The 19,403-nt window shown below is 33.9% G+C and overlaps 3 protein-coding genes across 3 annotated transcripts; 1 reads left to right on the top strand and 2 right to left on the bottom strand.

Moving 5' to 3' along the window:
• Positions 1-136: 136 nt before the first annotated feature.
• On the top strand, positions 137-3,231 carry RpL10 (ribosomal protein L10). The gene is made up of 5 exons (XM_090105478.1): positions 137-234; positions 356-384; positions 466-771; positions 2,350-2,512; positions 3,039-3,231. Exons 2-5 carry the CDS (start codon positions 362-364, stop codon positions 3,204-3,206), a joined length of 660 nt encoding a protein of 219 aa, XP_089961604.1. The 5' UTR covers positions 137-234; positions 356-361; the 3' UTR covers positions 3,207-3,231.
• Positions 3,232-5,578: 2,347 nt separating this feature from the next.
• PolH (DNA polymerase eta) lies at positions 5,579-10,202 on the bottom strand. Its single transcript, XM_090105405.1, has 8 exons — positions 9,799-10,202; positions 9,425-9,559; positions 9,186-9,288; positions 8,732-8,948; positions 8,202-8,319; positions 7,981-8,121; positions 7,228-7,595; positions 5,579-6,785 (listed from the first exon to the last, which is right to left on the bottom strand). The coding sequence occupies exons 1-8, from the start codon at positions 10,053-10,055 to the stop codon at positions 5,644-5,646; spliced, it is 2,481 nt and encodes an 826-aa protein (XP_089961531.1). The 5' UTR covers positions 10,056-10,202; the 3' UTR covers positions 5,579-5,643.
• Positions 10,203-10,570: 368 nt separating this feature from the next.
• LOC149905594 (fidgetin-like protein 1) lies at positions 10,571-19,218 on the bottom strand. Its single transcript, XM_090105406.1, has 10 exons — positions 19,007-19,218; positions 18,774-18,929; positions 18,200-18,685; positions 17,929-18,041; positions 17,363-17,518; positions 12,103-12,236; positions 11,732-11,846; positions 11,510-11,622; positions 11,111-11,302; positions 10,571-10,718 (listed from the first exon to the last, which is right to left on the bottom strand). The coding sequence occupies exons 1-10, from the start codon at positions 19,099-19,101 to the stop codon at positions 10,599-10,601; spliced, it is 1,680 nt and encodes a 559-aa protein (XP_089961532.1). The 5' UTR covers positions 19,102-19,218; the 3' UTR covers positions 10,571-10,598.
• Between the last annotated feature and the right edge of the window lie 185 nt (positions 19,219-19,403).

The following is a 19,403-nucleotide window of genomic DNA, read 5'->3' as shown; positions in this document are numbered from 1 at the left end:
TTACGTTAGTCGTTTAATAAAAATATTTTTTATTAAACCGTACACATACAGTACATATTTTTTACTATTAAAATATTAACAATAATAACTAGGTTTATTGCTCTGAGATAATAACTCTAAAATTCGATTGACCATAAACATAAAATATTTCATTAAATGGTAACATTACTACTTAATTGACAATTTTGACAGTTATCCAAAGTTCTTTTTCGACGTCTCTGTGTCACTGTGAAGGTGCGGATTGTTGTTATTTTATTTATCCATTGAAATCGTAATATTAGTTCAATATTTTTAATCCATATTAATATTGTAGTAACGTTCTGTGATACTAAGTGTTTTTATTTGTATATTTCAGGGCACAATGGGGCGCCGACCAGCAAGATGGTAAACATTGGTTATGTTACTTCTTCGTCTTATATTTTGGTGAAAGCGTGACTTATTTACGACTTTTCTATTTAATTTCAGTTATCGGTACTGTAAAAACAAACCGTACCCAAAATCCCGGTTCTGTCGTGGTGTCCCCGACCCGAAGATCCGTATCTTCGACTTGGGTAAGAAGAAGGCGGCGGTGGACGATTTCCCGCTATGCGTGCACTTAGTGTCCGATGAGTACGAGCAGCTCAGCTCGGAGGCTCTGGAAGCCGGCCGTATTTGCTGCAACAAGTACCTCGTGAAGAACTGCGGTAAAGATCAGTTCCACATTCGCATCCGGCTGCATCCCTTCCACGTTATCCGCATCAACAAAATGTTATCGTGCGCTGGAGCTGATAGGTGAGTCAAATTTAAATGCTATTCTCTACTTAGTTTTGTTAATTGTTTTCATGTAATATTCTTACCAAGTCAAGTCATGTAAAGTGGTAAAATTTATGCATTTGTAATGTGGCCACCCCAATTGAATAATGTGACCTTATTCATCTGTAACTTAACAGAGAAATTTTTTATTTTTTTTATGAAATTATAAAAAAAAAAATTATAATATCATGAAAAGAATAACTTTTAAAAAGTGCAAGTTGTAATACCAATGATTTTAATGTCATGAAATATTGCACCATTATTTATATGATTCATCATAAATCGTGATAATGATAAGTAGACATCGGATTATATGCATTTGCATATTTGCATATGCAAATGCATAAAACTCTCTATTTACGGCGTTAGTGCATATTTTAGCCTTTTTCCCCCAATCGTGCATATTTCGTTAAGTAGCGGGAGTTTTGATTGGTTGACTAACCTTTATTAGCCAATCAGAACGCTCAGCGAGTAAACAAACCCTATTCTGGCATGGTAAAATGGCAAAAAATTACAAAATGGGCTCCATTTTAAGTAAATTTTTAGCCTTTCAAAATAGGGCTAGATTACCCTTTTAGGGCTAAAAACTTAAAACACGGGTTGAATTCCAGAAAAGGGCTAGATTTAGCCCGAAAAGGTCTAAGGTGGCAAAACTGGTCTCGCGGGTGACAAATGTCACAAATTTGCGCTCGAAAATTGTATATTGCCACAAAAACTATATTAATTTGAAGAAAATTTCACTTTTTTTGTACAATCATTGATTAAAATATATATAAAAATAAAGGTTTTTGATTTTGTATTGTGCATATTTTAGGCATATCAGTCGTTTTTAGTGCATATTTCGGCATTTTTTAGTGCATATTTGCATGCATATTTTGGCATTTTGTTAGTGCATATAATCCGATGTCTAATGATAAGAATATAACTTGATTTCTAAAAGTAAATGAAATGAATGGCAGGTAAAAACATAGTTTTGGTCAATGTTTCTTGTCCATAGGCAAAGTATTGTTTTCCACTTTACAATAGTAACGTTTTTACCTTTATGGGAATAAACAACAAGTCCTGTGCCCCCTTTGCTTTAGTCCAACCCCATATTCCACAAATTAACACATAATTAGTGAAACAGAAGTTTTTGAAAGCTAAAAGTAGCAGACTACCAATAAGAAACTTACGATAATTTTTTCTGTATTTTCTGAGAATACAAAAGTCCTTTTTCTAAACAAGGTATAGTTGAGTGAATAAATAGTTGAATTTGGTAAAACTGCACGGCAAACTCAAATGTTATTTATTCAAGTAGACGTGTAGAAGCACGTTCAAATTATCATTTCTAGATATTTTAGAGCTAGCGAGCACGAGCAATGTTCTGTGTTCCGCAACTATTTTGTCTCTCCCATCAACTCTATGGAAGTTGCGTCGCTACGTGCGCTTTCATACTAGCCCATAGGTGGGAGAGACAAAATAATTGCGGAGACAAAATAATTGAGGAGACAAAGTTGCTTGTGCGCGCTAGCTCTTATAATGTCTGTAAGAATAAATTACATTATAATATATTCACAGGCTCCAGACCGGGATGCGTGGTGCGTTCGGCAAGCCGCAAGGCACAGTCGCGCGAGTGCGCATCGGACAGCCGATCATGTCGGTGCGCTCCAGCGACCGCTGGAAGGCGCAGGTCATTGAGGCGCTCAGGCGTGCCAAGTTCAAGTTCCCTGGTCGTCAGAAGGTAAGGAACTTGTGTTATCTTAACTATGTGTGTTGTTGTTACCGGAATTGTGAAGGATGTGGGTTTGTATGTTGCCTCGTGATTGTATATGTTAGTGTTTAATAATTTTTGTAACCAAAATGTCAAAGTAATATTGAGTTGTACTTAAATTACTACCCTAAAAATGTAATGTAGAATATTTTTCCGTTATTATACAAAAGCTGTTATAGTCATACTGATGCCATCTTAGTTTTAATATTTCTTGGATTGTGTGGTAAATAAAAAATGTACTTTGTAATTTACTATTAATATTAGAAAAGACTAGAAATAACTTTCATTAATCATGTATTTTTTTGGCTGTGCCCATCCCAGTAATGTTACATGTGATGGAATACTTCCCAGTTAATAACTCAGGCCCCGGAATCACAGACACAATAGAAAATCTATTGTGTCATGGACCGATCGGGCCTTTCGGGGCTCAATGGGTTAAGTTGAGGAGCTACTTTTGTTTCATACAACGATTTTACGATTACAATTTCGTTCACAGATCTACGTATCCAAGAAGTGGGGATTCACAAAGTATGAGCGTGAGGAGTTCGAGAGGCTGCGTGACGAGGGTCGCTTCGCCAACGACGGCTGCAACGTGAAGTACAGGCCCGAGCACGGTCCCCTGGACGCCTGGAGGAAGGTGCAGAATGAAATCTACAGCATTTAGTGCGAGGAATAAACTTTGTACTATATTAATGTGTTTTATTTATTACTGATATTTTTGACCCGATGTAACCAGACCTCTCAAGTTTTTCATTAATGACTATACCTAGCCTTGTATAGTATATGCTATAGCACAGATATTAACATAATATTATACAAGTATATAAAGAAATTAAGTTATTAGGCAGTGCATGGTGCTTCTGGACCTATTTTATTTGAAAACTCAAAATAATTGAGTTAAATATTCTTACACCAAGCTATCAATGTTTTAAACATAATATCCTGCTCTAATCAGGATTTAACTATAATGGTTGGAATATATAAATAAAATGGAAATGGTTACCTGAACAACAAAATAATATGACTGATAAATACAAATAAGTATGTATTAGCAAGTGTATTGCTTTCATATCTTCAATATGCAAGTGACGCTAACTTTCAATATAGCTAACAGTAAGCATGAGAATATTTCACAATCGACACGCCGCGCCGCCCGGCCCCTGTGTAAAATTATGAACGTGAAACGTGAAAAACATTTTAAATGGAGCATGCATGCTGCGCAAGAGCGCAATACAAGACACTATCTACATACAGTAAAAGTACAAGACGCATCGATATGCTTTATGAGCGCTGACCGAATGCGCAGCATTTATTTTTTGGGTGTTTGGCGGGGAGACGCAGGACGTAGCGCGCCAACGCTTCCTATTGGTTTGATTTGTATACGTAGTATATTATTATTAGTCTGTGGTTTGATCCATGTTTGATCACTCGCGCGCTACGGCACACGTCTCGCGTACCTTTACAACAAAAAATAAATGCGTGATTGAATGTCGGAGCTTTCAAAACATCTAAAAAGCTCCTTGATGACCACTCATGAGATAGTGCAGACGGACAGTAATAATCACCTTTTTCACAAAAAATTTATCCGACGAAAGTCGAAAAGATGAACTAAAAAGCGGAAAATAATAAATAGGTAAGTAGATACTTTTAATCTTATAATTTAAGTTCGGTAAAACATTTTTTTATACTAGTTTCATTAAAATTTATTAAGTATTATTTTTCAATAATGCGACCGGTTTCGTTACATCGTTATTTTGTACGTACGTAACATATTTAACTAAATAAAGCGACTAGTTTTAAATTTTAATATTCTTCAAATAAATCTGGAATCTACACATTTTTGTGCGCAAGTCTTAGATCATTAAGTAATGGATGGAGTATGCTGGCAAATGTTCTAACTAAACTTTCTGCTGATTTTGGTGCGGGGAGGGCAACTCACACTATTGAAACACAATCACACATTCACAAAAATAATTTGTGTCACGAAAGTCGTAAAAATTTACGACCTTTTAAGCGACGAGTTTTTAAATTCAACTCTATCCCTAAGTTCATAAAGATTAAATTTGTATTTCATTCCAAGTTGTCTCGTGGGGAGTGTGGTTCAATATCGCATTCTAAATTCAACTTTATAACTTAGATCATAAAGATTAAATTTGTATTTCTTTAAAAGATAGTCTCGTAAGGAATGCGGTTCATTATCGCGTTTTAAATTCAACTTTCTCTCTTAGTAGATAAAGATTAAATTTGTATATTTTCTTTCCATGATAGTCTCGTCTCTTTCTCTCTCGAAACATGACTCGATTATTTGTTTTGATCATATCGCTAAACGATACATCGACGATTATTAGAAATTGCATTTAATTAGAAATGTACGTTAAAAAATAAAAAAATATACACAAATTAAAGGTTATTCCATCTTTTTTAATATTCGACATGTTTGAATTGCTTCTGCAAGACTTGACAGTGCAAAACGGCATTTTTAGCGGAGCACTTGCAGACGTCCTTTCGATGTTTTACGAATACGCAGAGTGTTTGTAATCGATTACGCAAGTAGTTTTTATGAAAGCATAAGATTTTTCGATTCGAATAATCTTATACCTCAGCAAAAGGGGAAATGCCTGCGAGTGTTATCCATTACTTAATGATCTAAGGCGCAAGTGTACATATGCGCTAACATCCCCTCCACTTTTGTCCAGCAATAATAAACCGTTGCGACCGCGACACCTGTACTTCTGTTTATACAGTAAAAGCAGTATGCTGCAACCCATTTTAGTTTAGCTAGGAACGCATTTCTATTAATTGTTGATGGAACTGCAACTTGTGTAAGTAGTAAGTACTTGTTCTAATTAAGTACATAATTTCATTCTGTGCTGGGATTGAAGTTAAAGAGGTGAAGCAACTTACTCCGAAATGCCAATATTTAAATTTAAGGTAAAAACAAGCTTTATAACATTATCTTATGAAGGTATAGTTTATTATTATTAGTAGTACATACAAGGATAATAAAAAAAGACAAGGATTAAAAATACATTGGTTTATTATTCACATTGTTTTACAAATAGATAAAATTCATATTTTTACACATAAATATATTAAAAATATCACTGCCTAAAAAACAAATCTATTGATTTACACGGCACTTTCGGTTTCTTAACTGGCGATGTTGATTTTCTTTTTCTCTTAGCTGAACTTGTTTCTGGTCTATTATTCATTACTGGCGCCATTAATTCTCTACTATTCGTACTAGCTACTGGCCTATTTATTTCTCTACTTAGTCTCTGTGCTTCATGAAAATCTAAATGTTCCGCGAATTTCTCTACCGGCACTTTCCTACCACATTCAGAACACATTTTACTTGGTACACTATCATCTACTTTGACAAAGAAATTCGCTATAGATTTGACTTCAATTTTAGGAATGTCTTGTTTCTTTGTTTTCTCATCTTGCTTTTTAGTTTTATCAATAGGATTCATTCTCTCCTTTTCTTTCCGGAACTGTTGTCTCTCTTCATCTCTTAGCTTTAGAGCGAGATGGTAATCAGCGTGTGTATCGAACATATCTAATGTTATACTTTTTCCACATTCAGAACATTGTATCGTTTCTATATTATTTTCCGGAACATTTTCATTTTTGACGTTTTTATCTTCATCATCATGAAAACTGTCTCTCGTCTCTACATTTTGTACAATCGTGCTGTTAAGTAATTTTCTCATATTACTGACTCTGTCAATTTCTTCTGGATCGTCTTCAAACATCGCGGCACTTTTATTTATTTCGTCATCAATTGTGGATCCAGAGTAATCTGTATCATTACTAGTTTCATTCCCACAAGTAACGACCTTACAAACTGGTGTAGTTGATCTATCAATTTTATTTTTTACATCTACTTCTTTACTACCATTTAAGAACTTCGCGAAAAAGGATTCTTGTTTATCTAAACTGGACTCCAGTATTGGTTTCTCGGTATTTGTAAGTTCTTTATTGGTCTTCAATTTCGCTTCAGATTGTTGAAAGAATTTCTTTATGATGTATTCTTTTCCGCCTGTGTTTTTATCGTTTGTTTTTTCGCTTGTGGATTCAATTGGTTTTATATTCTCTTTAACCTCACTTGTTCCTTTAGAAGTGCCCGCACAAAAGTAATCCTTTATTTTCTTGGTTTTCTTATAGTCATTATCTTCAAACTTTCCCACACTGATACCCAAAAATTTTATCGGAGCTTTTAACTTTCTATTTGCTTCATCATCTGAAAATAATAATTGCATATGAGTGTAAGTTTCATTAGAATTTTAGTAGCTGTCGAATACTTTAAAATGCCGCGTTCCATTGACTCGTGGCGCATTCGTACGAATCGTGCCTAGGGGCTCGGACGTTGTTTATACGACGCTCGACTCAACTACCATATAAAAAAGTACTCTGTGCAACTACCCTCACTTTGCTAATAGTTGTTGACTTGCTGCGATTTGTTATCAACTACCTACATCAATTAGGTAGCTGTCTAGAATCGCAGTACATTCTTATTAAATTCAAACTAATATTTAACCCGGCTTCACATGTTATTTCTTATAATAGTGTGTTTAGGTTTAAAATTTGTGTTTTTTAATGTCCAAATTATGAGTAAGAGAGAGAAGATAGCAGAGCTGATCATAATAAAAAAGACAAATATGAAATTCCAAAACCATACGCACCTTTAGGCTTACACCCTTCCGCGCTATCCAATAATAATTCCAATGCCTTAGCAGAGAACAGTTCCCCACACAGATCGTCCTCTGATCCAAAATTATATGACCTGGAACTGCTGGTATCCCTTCCATCTGGCATTTGTGTAGAAAAACTAACCACCATTTGCTTTGGACACCTGTTATTTTCCACTGCATCTTTCTCTAATCTATCCTCGATTTCGTCTCCAAGATCTTTGAGCCATTTCTTCAAATTTTCTAAGGTGGTTAGTGCGGATTTACCGCGGAATTGCTTGCAGCATCCAATGCTCTTTGGGTTGAATCTCGCTTGCACTGGCTCGAGATCGATGCCGCGAGCTATGTTGTACAACCAGGTTCTGGAATATGAATAGACTTGTTTTTTTCGTACAATGAGGTAGATGTAAAAACATTTATTTATTGTCCTGTAGATTTTTATGTTCATACGAAAGATTGATAGCAAAGATCGAACATGAATTTTTGCTGGATTTATTCAAGAGAAATGTGAATAGACACTTATTAGGCAAACATGCTCCATCCTAGACCACGCTTGTCGCTTTTTCAGGCGAAGCGATGGTCAAATGCTTGCCTAATCCTAACTTTAAAAAAAATGAATGTGTGTGCATTAAATCATTGAAAAGTAGTTATTATTTTGTATATTAAACATTCACAGCTTATAGGTGATACAAAATTAAATGGAAATTAGAACATTATTAGAAAACCCAAGATGTTTAAATGCATTACCCATTTTTCTCATCAAATCTGGATTGAAGCTCCTTTTCAGTAAATTTCTGAAGTTCCGCCATTAGTTTAATTTTTAATGTCTCACACACAATATCTCCAAATTTTCCACCTAAGTGCTTCACTTTCTTTAAGGAAAGGGTTCTGAAAATCAGGAACAATAGAAGTAGGTGTATAAAATGTGTAATACATATGTATCATTGAGCAAAAAATAGAATAGTTACTTGTATAACAAATTAATGGAGTGTTTGGGTAAAACTGTCTGTTTGTTTGGTTTGTTCATTCCACAAACAAGTTTCGCCAGAATTTTGTTGTGTGCGATCCCAGCTGAACATTGGTAGCCTGAAATATGAAAATTTAAATTAAAAAAAAATCTATAATTTAATAAATTTATGAAACTAAGTATAAGTATTGAATTGTGACTGATATTAATTATTTTATAACTATAAAACCATGTAGCAATAATATTTTTCATTTATAAATTTAATATGAATGTGAGTATGTGTTCATATTGTGCAGTGTAAAAGGTTTTCTTAAAAAGCATCATAATAATTTGCTAGTTGTATAGCATTGAATTCATTCAATTAATGGGAAATTTTTGAAGAATATAATCATCCAGGGTGTCCATTAGTCACAAAAACTAAAAAGAGCAGAGGATAGGCGTTTCCCCGGCGAGGCGAAAGACGCGGGTTCAAATCCCGCATATTGTATTCTTTAAAAATTTCTCAGCTATATAATTAATGCAATTCTTTACCAGTCTCTTCAAACACGGCAGCTCTAATCTCACTCACGATAACCGCACCAACCAGCAGGCGGCTTGCGTGTTCCATATCAAACTCCATACATTCACCGCCATAGTTGTGTATGTTGGACACAAAATCGTGTATACTTTCGTAGCCGAGTGCGAAGGTATTGGGCATCATGGCACTTGTTATTGTGTTTATGTTTAGTGTTTTGAGTCTTTCTTGTACCTGGAATAGATAATTAGTTTAAACCTGTTCCCTTGGTTGGGTATGGCATGCATGGTATATAGGGTATGGCATTTTAATTTCTTTTAAGAGCCCTGATGCCTCCTTTCCAAATCAAGACTCAAAAACTAATTAAACTTATAAGAATAAAGCAAACCTTTGAAATGACTTAAAAATGTTTGTGTCACTACATCATAATTAGTTAAATGAAAATATTACAACCATTAGAAAAAAACTTACAGGTGCTGTTATATCCAAATAAGCTTCATCAATGGATGCTCTTTCTAGTAAAGTAGTAAACCTTTGAAGAACCTTAGCTACATCCTTGCCTGCGTCTCTGTATCTAAATAAACAATATAAAATTACGGAAAAAATATAGGTATCAATATTGTTGAAATGTTATGCAATGATGTAGTTTATGTTGTTTATAAGGTATTAGTTAATATGCCAAATCTGTTTTTTTTAACTATTAAACTTACTTTGTTATGTCAGCCTTTCCTCTCTGGCAAGGAACAGAAGGCAGTTGTATTTCTGGACATTTCTCCTTGGCTTCATCACCTCTCATGTGTCTGGAGACTCCCATTGCTCTCGCTACATAATTTACAGCTATGATCCTATGTTAAACATACAAAACTTACTTCTGCTGGGAAAATATTATAATAAACAATTCTTATTAAAATAAGTCAGATACACTTGATTCTTTAATATTAATTGGTGTATTCACTATTAAATAATAATATGTAAGTACAAATGGACAAGGTTTTAAAGCAAGTAACTTCACTTTTCACTTATAACACACACTACAGAAATATTTGTTTTATATTGTATTGTAACTGATATTCAGTTTTCTTACCCGCCTCCTTTCCAAGGATTGTATTGCACAACAGCTATTGGTTTTCCTTTCAAATCTGGATTTAATTTTTCTTCGACTTGACAATAAAAGCAATCCATATCAATTAAAACAACTACCCTGTTTTCTGGATCCATTTTCTCTTTGAATCTATTCAAATAATATAATGAGAAATAATACGCGCCTTTTTTATTTACAAATAATTTATTGTTGGTCAACTTAGTCAATGACTTACATAGATTCTTATTATTGTATATCATCCGCTAGGAGTAATTGTATTCTATGTTGTATATTGTTATTTCATTCTGTGATGTAATTCTTCAATTCGTCTGATACAGTGTAATTTTAGTTCATATAAATCACATAAAAACAGGATAATTTCATATATTTTCATGATTTGTACGATTCCGCGGTTTCGGTTTGTTTTGACATGTTATCGACAGTCGACTGTCAAAACAATGTCAAAAGACAAAAGTCAGGAATGGCAGTGACAGTTTTGCTTAATGTTGCAACTTGCAAAGGCTGATTTACAAAGATTGGCAGCATTGTAGCAAATAAATAATATATTAAATCTAAGTATTAAATAGTAACTCAACCAATAGCAGTTTTGTGAAAGCTCTTGTTGATCATAATACAAACAGATCATTTCAAAGGCCATACCGCGTTGCTATGTTTGATAGTGTGATCATTAACTGATTTAGAGTTCACTGATTCCCATGAAATAAATTACTTAGTTTGGGTTTTTGGATATAAAAAAAATGAAACAAATTTTTCATATTATATAATAATTTATTACAAAACACTTAAAAGCCCTGTCCATAAGTTTGGTCCCACTTCACATACTGTCCTAAATCGTCCTGCGACACACTGGGTCGCACGCGTTGTAGAGCAGCTTTAAAATCTTGAGCATTTACTGGACGGACCTCCAATGAACAGAAAATTACGATAGTCAAATAATCAATATTCTTACAATAATATTAATTTATTTTAGTGTACTGTAAAAAATGTTTAATAGCATTTGAATAAACAAAACACATAAAAAAAGAGCGTGTTTGAACGTGTCAGAAGTGAAACTGCTTTGGCAAGATTCAAAGATACCAAGATCGTCGCTTTACTTTATGACATGACGGTATTGCCATGACGCGACCTTGAAATTTTACTCTCAACGCGTTTAAAAACTCAGGCCCCGGAATCACAGACACAATAGAAAATCTATTGTGTCGTGGACCGATCGGGCCGTTCGGGGCTCAATGGGTTAAAGAAGTTTTACTTCAAAATCAAACTACCCTCTAAATAAAAAATAATCTAAACCTACCTTATTCCTATCAATACTGATAATTTGCGACAGCGGCACAGCCCGTATCGGTCCCATAGCGGCTTCAGAACAGAGCGACTTCATGTCAGCACCGGAATAGCCGTCTGTTAGTTTTGCTATTTCTTGCATCTCGGAGTCTGTTAGATCGTTGTTCTCTGTTTGTAGCAGGTTGGATATTATTTGTTGACGTGCCTGTGGAATAAATGTCTTTTAAGCATATGTAATTAATTGAAGATCTTAAAATTAACAGTATTTGACGATAGGAACTACTGGTTTGAATAGAAAACTTATTTCTGTAATAATCTTTTATCAAGGAAGGCTCGAATGCAAGCAAAGCTGCAATGAAATCTTGCAAGAACGGGGAAAAGGCACTTTTTTGCTAATAAAACATTATGTTACCTCAACATCAGGCAGAGGTATGTAGAGTCGCTTAACAAGCCTTCGCCGCGCGGCTTCGTCTAACTCTTGCGGACGATTTGTGGCGCCCACTATTAGTAGGCGATCTTCTTCACCTGTTCAATAAATAAATACTTTAATTACTTTAAATCTCATTACACAATACTCCACTAGCATCGAAAATTTTAATTTTTAATTTAACAACATATAATTAATATTATTTACCAGTAGCTGCACCATCAAATTGAACTAGAAATTCCGTTTTGATTCTGCGCGTCGCTTCGTGTTCGCTATCGCTTCGCTGTGTCAAAAGCGAATCGATTTCGTCTATAAATATTACCTGTAAATTGTATAAATGTGTTCTTAGTGTGTTTGTGAACATATTACTTGTTACTTAAAACCTTCTTTACAATAAGTTCCGTCACTCCGTAAACACAAAGAAAAAATCTTTAAACCTTTTAGGAATTTGATATTTAATCACAATGAAAAACTTTGTAGTTGTTAAAGCTAGGAAAAAATATATAATTTGCGAGAAATTTTTTACCACCATATAAAAAACGATAAAAAAATTATTTATTTATTAATCAAATAATTACCGCAGGTTGGTGACACCTGGCAACAGCAAACAAAGCTCGCACCATCTTCTCACCGTCACCTATCCATTTGGACGTGAGTGACGATGCCGATATACTAAAGAACGTCGCACGGCACTGCGCTGCTACACATTTACCTGAAAAATATATTTTAATTTTTAAAGGAATAATTAGGAACTATTACTATATTATAAAGGCGAAAGTTTGTAAGTATGGATGTATGGATGTTTGTTACTCTTTCACGCAAATACTACTGAACCGATTACAATGAAACTTAGCACACATATAGAGGGTAACTTGGATTAACACATAGGATAGGTTTTATCCCAGAAATCCTACGGGAATAGGAACTATGCGGGTTTTCCTTTGAAAGAGCGGGCGAAGCCGCGGGCGGAAATCTAGTTAGGAATACTTATATAACTAGCACTCAACTAATATAATATTACGCGAGATTCTGCTGATCAAAACAATAAAAAAGGTGCCTTTATCGCGCGCAGTAATAATGCAGCATATTTAATTACGAGAAACTAAAGTAGTTAAGGGCTTGGTCTAGTTGTGCAAACAAATGCATCCTGTCATCCTATATGTAAATAATACAAATGTACTAAGGGAAAGTTGCTCCACTTAATTTTTAAAAATTAAATCATTCGTATAATTTAATATTCGTAATAAGTACCAAAAATGACAATTTGAAACAATTTTCGTGAAAATTACACCGGGTGATTTTTTTTTATCAGTACACAAAATTTGCGAATACTTTCTATTGATATCTTCAACTTCATGTTTATATAACTGATCAACTTTTACAAAGAAATTTGGACGAAATATAAAAAAAAATAAGCTTTCCATACAAAATGCATAACTCTATACATTTTTTTCGACCTAAGTTTCTTAGTGAAAGTTGTTCAGTTTAACTAGGTAATAAAACGGATAAACAAATTTTGTATATAATAAAAAAATGTAATATTTGTGTTAAAAAATTATAAAATAGAAAAATACGCAAATGAAAACAAAAGATATTTATTTCTGACTAGCTTCCGCCCGCGACTCCGTCCGCGCGGATGTCAGTCTTCGCGTCTTCTACAGATTTATTATATTATGTATAATATATAGATTTATATTGATAAACCTAATAAATCTTTTGCTAGCATTCTGATGCTTTATCTGTTGCACTGGATTTATCTCTTTTTTTTCAATCGCTTGAATGATATAGGATGGGTCCTTGATGGGCATCGAATGCTGAAGTCTCGAATCAATCAATTCTGACAGTAGGCAATTTATGTAAAATCTTGATAATGGTCCATCATTTTATTTTGCCTAAACGTTACATACTTTTTTATATATTCTATTTTTAACGAATGATTCACTCCAGTCCAAACAGCAAATAAGCAGACTTCTGCTTCTGCAACGTTTAGTTGTCCCTGAATTTGGAAAAAATTGTCATGATTCTTATCTATGACAAAAGTGTTATTTTTTGCATTGTATTTCAAATATTAAATTTTTTTTAACCGCATCTTCCGCATTCATGTCTTTTGCCGGAATTAGACATTTAACTTCTACTAGTCCCATTTTCCCTTTTTGATATGGGAGTGTATAAAGTAAATTTTTTAGATATTTCTCGTTATACTTTTAAAAAGTTATTATTGTCATTTTGCTCATTAAGTAAAGTAATTTCGATATCAGTTTTAAGTTTTTTGATACCTGCAATAATAACGTCATAATCGCCTGCACATACTTATCGATTTACACCCTGTATACAATCCACCATCCACATTCATAATGTTTTCCTGTCCTCCTCTCCTTTATGCTGTTCACCGATACATTTTAAATGAGTAAATCTGCTACCACTGAAGGATGTTTCATTGTGATCAGCAAATTTTCACCACTGTTGTCGATTATTTGTTTTTCATTTTTAATCAGCAATTGGGAATCATCAGTTTTGTTTTTTGCAGATTGGTGATGTACCCTAACAATACGTCGAAAAGGGAAAGCATCAACGAATTATCGTTTTCGTCCTCTTTTTTTATTCTTCGCGTCTCTGTTACTTCTGTTTGTTTAGTTCTCAACACCCACTGAATTTTCTATGTTATTGTGATCTTCCATTACATCAGAGTTTTGATGATGTGATGATAATCCATTCGTTTTAATATTGGTACTTAGAGTTGGTAGACTAAACTAGAAATGGCGGACTAAATTTGTCAGCGCGTCTGTAAGATCAGAATATAAAACCAACATCCTGTATTTAAGTTACAAAATTAATAATCAAACAACATGCCGCTACGTTGAAAATGACTAGAAGAAAAAATTAAAACACCTCGGACCAATTTTGGAGTAAACAAATCATTTTCCCCGTATGGGGATTTCCCCGGATGAACTTGGGAAGTTCAAGTTCTCAATACAAGTTTATATTATATTTCGTATTTCTCAAACGAAAAATAAACATTTTTGGAACTTCAAAAAAATTATATTATAAGAAAATTTATGAGCTTACTTTAGTTTTAAAGAAATATACATCCCTTTACTGACACCCCGTAAAATAAAGAAATTGTTGCCAATCACCTTTGCAATCTATTTGGTTTCATTAACTTTATGTTCGAAGATAATTTTTTTTCTAGTAGTTACACGCGTATTTTTTTCGTTTATTTTCCATATCGAAATCAAATGTTTAAAAATACGAATATTTGCACAAAACTAAGATAAAAATTTTTTATTTTATTTTTTTTTATTTTTATTTAAAAAACATCACATGCCATTACAGGACGATACCCAATGCGACACAGATACAATTTTATTTTACAAAAGAAACTTATCTACTTATATACTAAATAAAAATTACATACATAACTTAACATAGACATAGAAAAATTTAAAGAACTTACTAACAATAACAGATTAACTGCAATATCACCCTTGCGAATTCACTCATAGGACAATGAAATAAGTCCGCTCTTTCGTGCGCTTCATTTATTATGCGGATGGCCCGTACCATTGGTGCTTTCGCAAGAAGGTTAGTTCGTGCTGTGGGCACTAGCAACAGTGGTGAACGGTGCCGTTTCCACGCGAATCTGGTGGGGACGCAGAAACTCACACATTCAAGTAGTCTTGAGTTCTGTTCCCTACCACGAAGAAGACTTATAATATAAACGGCAAGCGAAAAATCTCGCCGTACACTCAATTGATTGTACCCCACCATACCCAATACAAATAAGGTTGGGTACATCAACGGATAAAAAGGATATACACCGTACAATTTTAAATATAAGTGTCTCATGAATTTATTTTGGACCCGCTCCAACATTAAATTATATTTGTCCTCATGAGGAGCCCAAATTGCTGCATTATGTTCTAAACGACTTCTTACTAACGCGTTATACAGGACCTTAAGGGTTGTAATGTTAGTGAAATCTTTAGCCTGTCTCAAAACAAATCCAAGGTTCCTGTATGCCGTTTTACATGTTTTTATTATATGGTCACGAAATCTTAGATCAGAAGAGAACCAAACGCCTAAGTCCCTACCCTGCGTCATACGCTGAATTGAAACTGGACCTATTTTGTAGTCGTACAAGAGAGGAGACTGAGTTCGATGGAAACTCATTACTGAACACTTAGCCGGATTGAAGTGAAGCTTGTTCTGACTACTCCAATGAAGGATCATAGAAACATCATTTTGTAGGCGTTCACAGTCCGATAGATTTCTTACTTCGGCGTATAATTTCAAATCATCTGCGAATAGTAAACACTGACCATAAGTGAGGACGTCCGGCAGGTCATTAATCATTATAGTGAACTCTAAAGGACCGAGGTTACTTCCCTGACTTACACCTGATCTAGTGAAATATGACTGCGATTCGCAGCCATTATAGTCGACATATTGTTGTCTGTCTTTCATATAGGAGGCCCAGAATTTTATCAGTTTCGGAGTAAATCCCACCTTCGCAAGCTTTCCCAATAGCACATCATTGTCTACTGTGTCAAAGGCTTTTTTGAAGTCCAGGTAGATAACATCTACCTGAACTCCAGTGTCCACTGCAGGTACTACGTATGCCATTAAGTTGAGTAGATTAGTAGTAGTACTTCGCGCCGGTCTGAATCCATGTTGTTCCTCGCATAGCTGGGCTGATACCTGCGAATACACACCCGCCTGTATTGCCGATTCAAAAACTTTTGCTGGCGTTGAAAGAACGGCTACTGGTCTGTATTCGCTGATGATCGGCCCCGCTTTACCCTTAGGAACAGGAATAACTCGAGACGTTTTCCATATATTTGGAAAAATGTTAGAGTGTAAACAGGCGTTAAATATGCGTTGAAGAGGTTCAGCCAGCACCCTACTACAATCTTTAAATATGAATGCTGGTATACCATCTGGGCCAGCAGAAGTTTTGGGTTTTAGACGCGCCAAAGCTTTTCTGACCTCTCCTACTGTCATCATATCGATATGAACGAAAATAATCAATTAACAAAAATATTAAATTTAATGAAGTAGAGCAACTTTCACTTCGGTATGAAGGAAAATCGAGCGTAGAGCACACGTCAGAACGCTCCGGCCCAAGGAGCGCGACTAAAGAAATTCGCTAGGATTTTTCCTAATTATTTTAAATATTTTTTTAATATTTAAAGAATTATCAAAATTCAAAAAAAATTTTTTTTAAAGGATTAATACTCATTGGTCTTCAACCAACTCGAATAAATTAATGGAAAAAATAACTTTTAGCAGTATTTATCAATAGATTTTGTAAGGCAAAAAATGGGAAATTTAATGAATTTATAACGTTCTAATTAAGAAAATCATAAGTTTTTCGGCAATTGTATTCAGCAGTTTTTAATAACGACTATATAAGGATAATAATGTGCTGATCAGATTGTGTAAATTGTAATCGGTTGCAACGTAGTGAGTGCACAAACTTAGCTCGAAATGTCTTTGGGGGAAAGAGACTTATCTTGAAGGCCTGATTAAGGTAAAATAAAGTAACTTTATAAATGTGAAAAAATTCACGCGCATTGCGTATATAACACTAATTGATAAACAAGAAAAAAAAAATTCAGTTTATCATTTCATTAGCCGGGAAAAAATTGTCAAATAACTTTTGAAAACGCAATTTTGCTAGACTGCAGCCTTAAGAGAATAAAAAATAAAAAAATTTTTATCAGTATAGTTATTTTGTTTTTTAGTCTTAAAATTTTTAAATAATAAAGCATACCAATATTTTAAAACTAAAAATTTAATTAATTTGATTAAAAAATATTAGTTTACTAATAATATTACCAATTAATGTCTTGCCAGTTCCTGGAGGACCAAACAGCAGAATGCCTTTGGGTGGTCGTCTCAAACCAGTAAATATGTCCGGTCGAAGCAACGGCCACACTACCGCTTCTTGAATCACTGATTTGGCCATTTGCAATCCTGCTATATCTTCCCATCCTGATTGATAAATGAAATAATCATTATTGCTTGATTTTTTTCAAAATGATTAAATATTGTTGGGTTTAAAATATGCTGATATTAAAGTGAAACTTTTATTACATCGTCTCAAACTTTTTGGTCTGTGTAGCGCATGTCGCGTGTATCGCGGCTGCTGAGTAGGTATACGTACTCGGCAGCCGACCGTCACGCGACATGCGCTACACAAAGCAGTGTTCGGAACCGTTCGAACAGTTTCACTTTTACCGTGGTTTCATAAAACCACACAACATTTTTTTTTTAATAAATGAGCTAAAGAAAACTGTAGATGTTTGTGATTTTTGTAAATTTAAGGCCAGGATTTTTTTTAAATAAAAGAATTAAAGAAGACCAATAAATGATTTAAAAAAAAATGTAAAAAAAATCAAAACCTATAGGAGTTCCCTTATCAATAATTTCACTTTCAATCAATTCTATCATTTTAGGATCAATGTGTTTTAATCTCTCATCAGTTATTGTTGGTTCATTTGATTCTTGTTTATCTCTGAAAGGAAAAAAAGTATTCTTAATGTATACAGACAGACATGAGTATGTCAAAAACACTATTTAAATTGCAATAATAAAAAAAACAGCATTTCGGCCACACCAACGAAGTATTTATACAAACATCAAATAAATAAATTAAATTAAATGAATTCTTACTGAGCTCCCAGCATAGGCGACACAAATTTAGCTTGAGCCTTCCTCGAAGCACCTAATGTCCTTTTAGCTGCTGGGTTTGAAGATAACAATTGCTCTTTAGCTGTTTTAAATGTTATTTTAGCAACCTGCTGTTTATGAGCCTTATCCTCTTCCTCTTCAATTGTTAAATTATTTTCTACTTTAGCTTTGCGTACATCATCAAAATCTGGATATGAGTCTATTGAAGTAGTATTAATGGGCCGTTTTGATCTTAATCGATTAAATTTAGGTTTAGATGTTTTCTGTTCATCACCGGATCTCTCTTGACTTGAATTGTCTGATAATTGTGGCTTAATGGAAAAGTTTTCAGTTTGTGTGTTTGCAGCTGTGTTTTTACATTTGCATTCGTTTTTAATAAAATGCTGCAAGCCTGAATATTTCTGCTTTTCACATTTTTTACAGGCGGATAACGATTTTTCGAATAACGTGACTGGATCATTGAAGGTACTAAAATTATAAAAATAAATATCAGACACTATCTTACAAACTCCTAAAGATTATTAACATTATTGTTAATCATTTAGTACCTACATACCTTAAGGAACTCCTCCAGGTAGCGCAACTATTTTCTTGATTAGTTTGAGTAAGCGAGTTTGCTGAATCCAGTATACAATCGAGAACTTTGTCGTTTTTCGAAAAGTTATTGAAGACTACATCTTTCAGTATTGTGTTTGAAATTAAATTTGAAGAGCTATTGTAGAAGTATAATTATTAGTGTATTTAATAATATTTAACTTTAAGTATACCAAACAAATTAAGAAATATTACCTAGTTAGCGAAGTTTTGTAGTCCTGCAGTAAGGAATCGTTCATCAAACCCAAACAATTCTCATCGGGGTTGTTAGAATTCTTTTGGCATTGCATAGTTTAATCGCAATCTATATTTCATTTATTAAATAGCTTAAACTTATGCACGTAAAATAAACTCAATTAAATTCAATATTTGGGCGCCAAAACACAATTTGAAAATTAAAAATGTCAACTAAACCACACAGATTACTATTTCCTATTTTCCTGTCAGACAATATTTTATATTGCTAGGTCTGTGGTCGGATCAAAGTGGTATATTATTATTTTAATTTTTAACAGAGCAGTAGAAACAGAGAAGCTATGTAAGAAAAATACCTATTATTTATATTTTATACAGCTTTTTTAACAAAGTTTTG

This window comes from Colias eurytheme, chromosome 9, assembly GCF_061535395.1.
Source record: "Colias eurytheme isolate Ceu_HAF_F1 chromosome 9, ilColEury1 Martin Lab GWU primary, whole genome shotgun sequence".
Classification (NCBI taxonomy): domain Eukaryota; kingdom Metazoa; phylum Arthropoda; class Insecta; order Lepidoptera; family Pieridae; genus Colias; species Colias eurytheme.
Note: the sequence above shows the minus strand (reverse complement) of the source record. Positions and strands in the feature narration are given on the sequence as shown.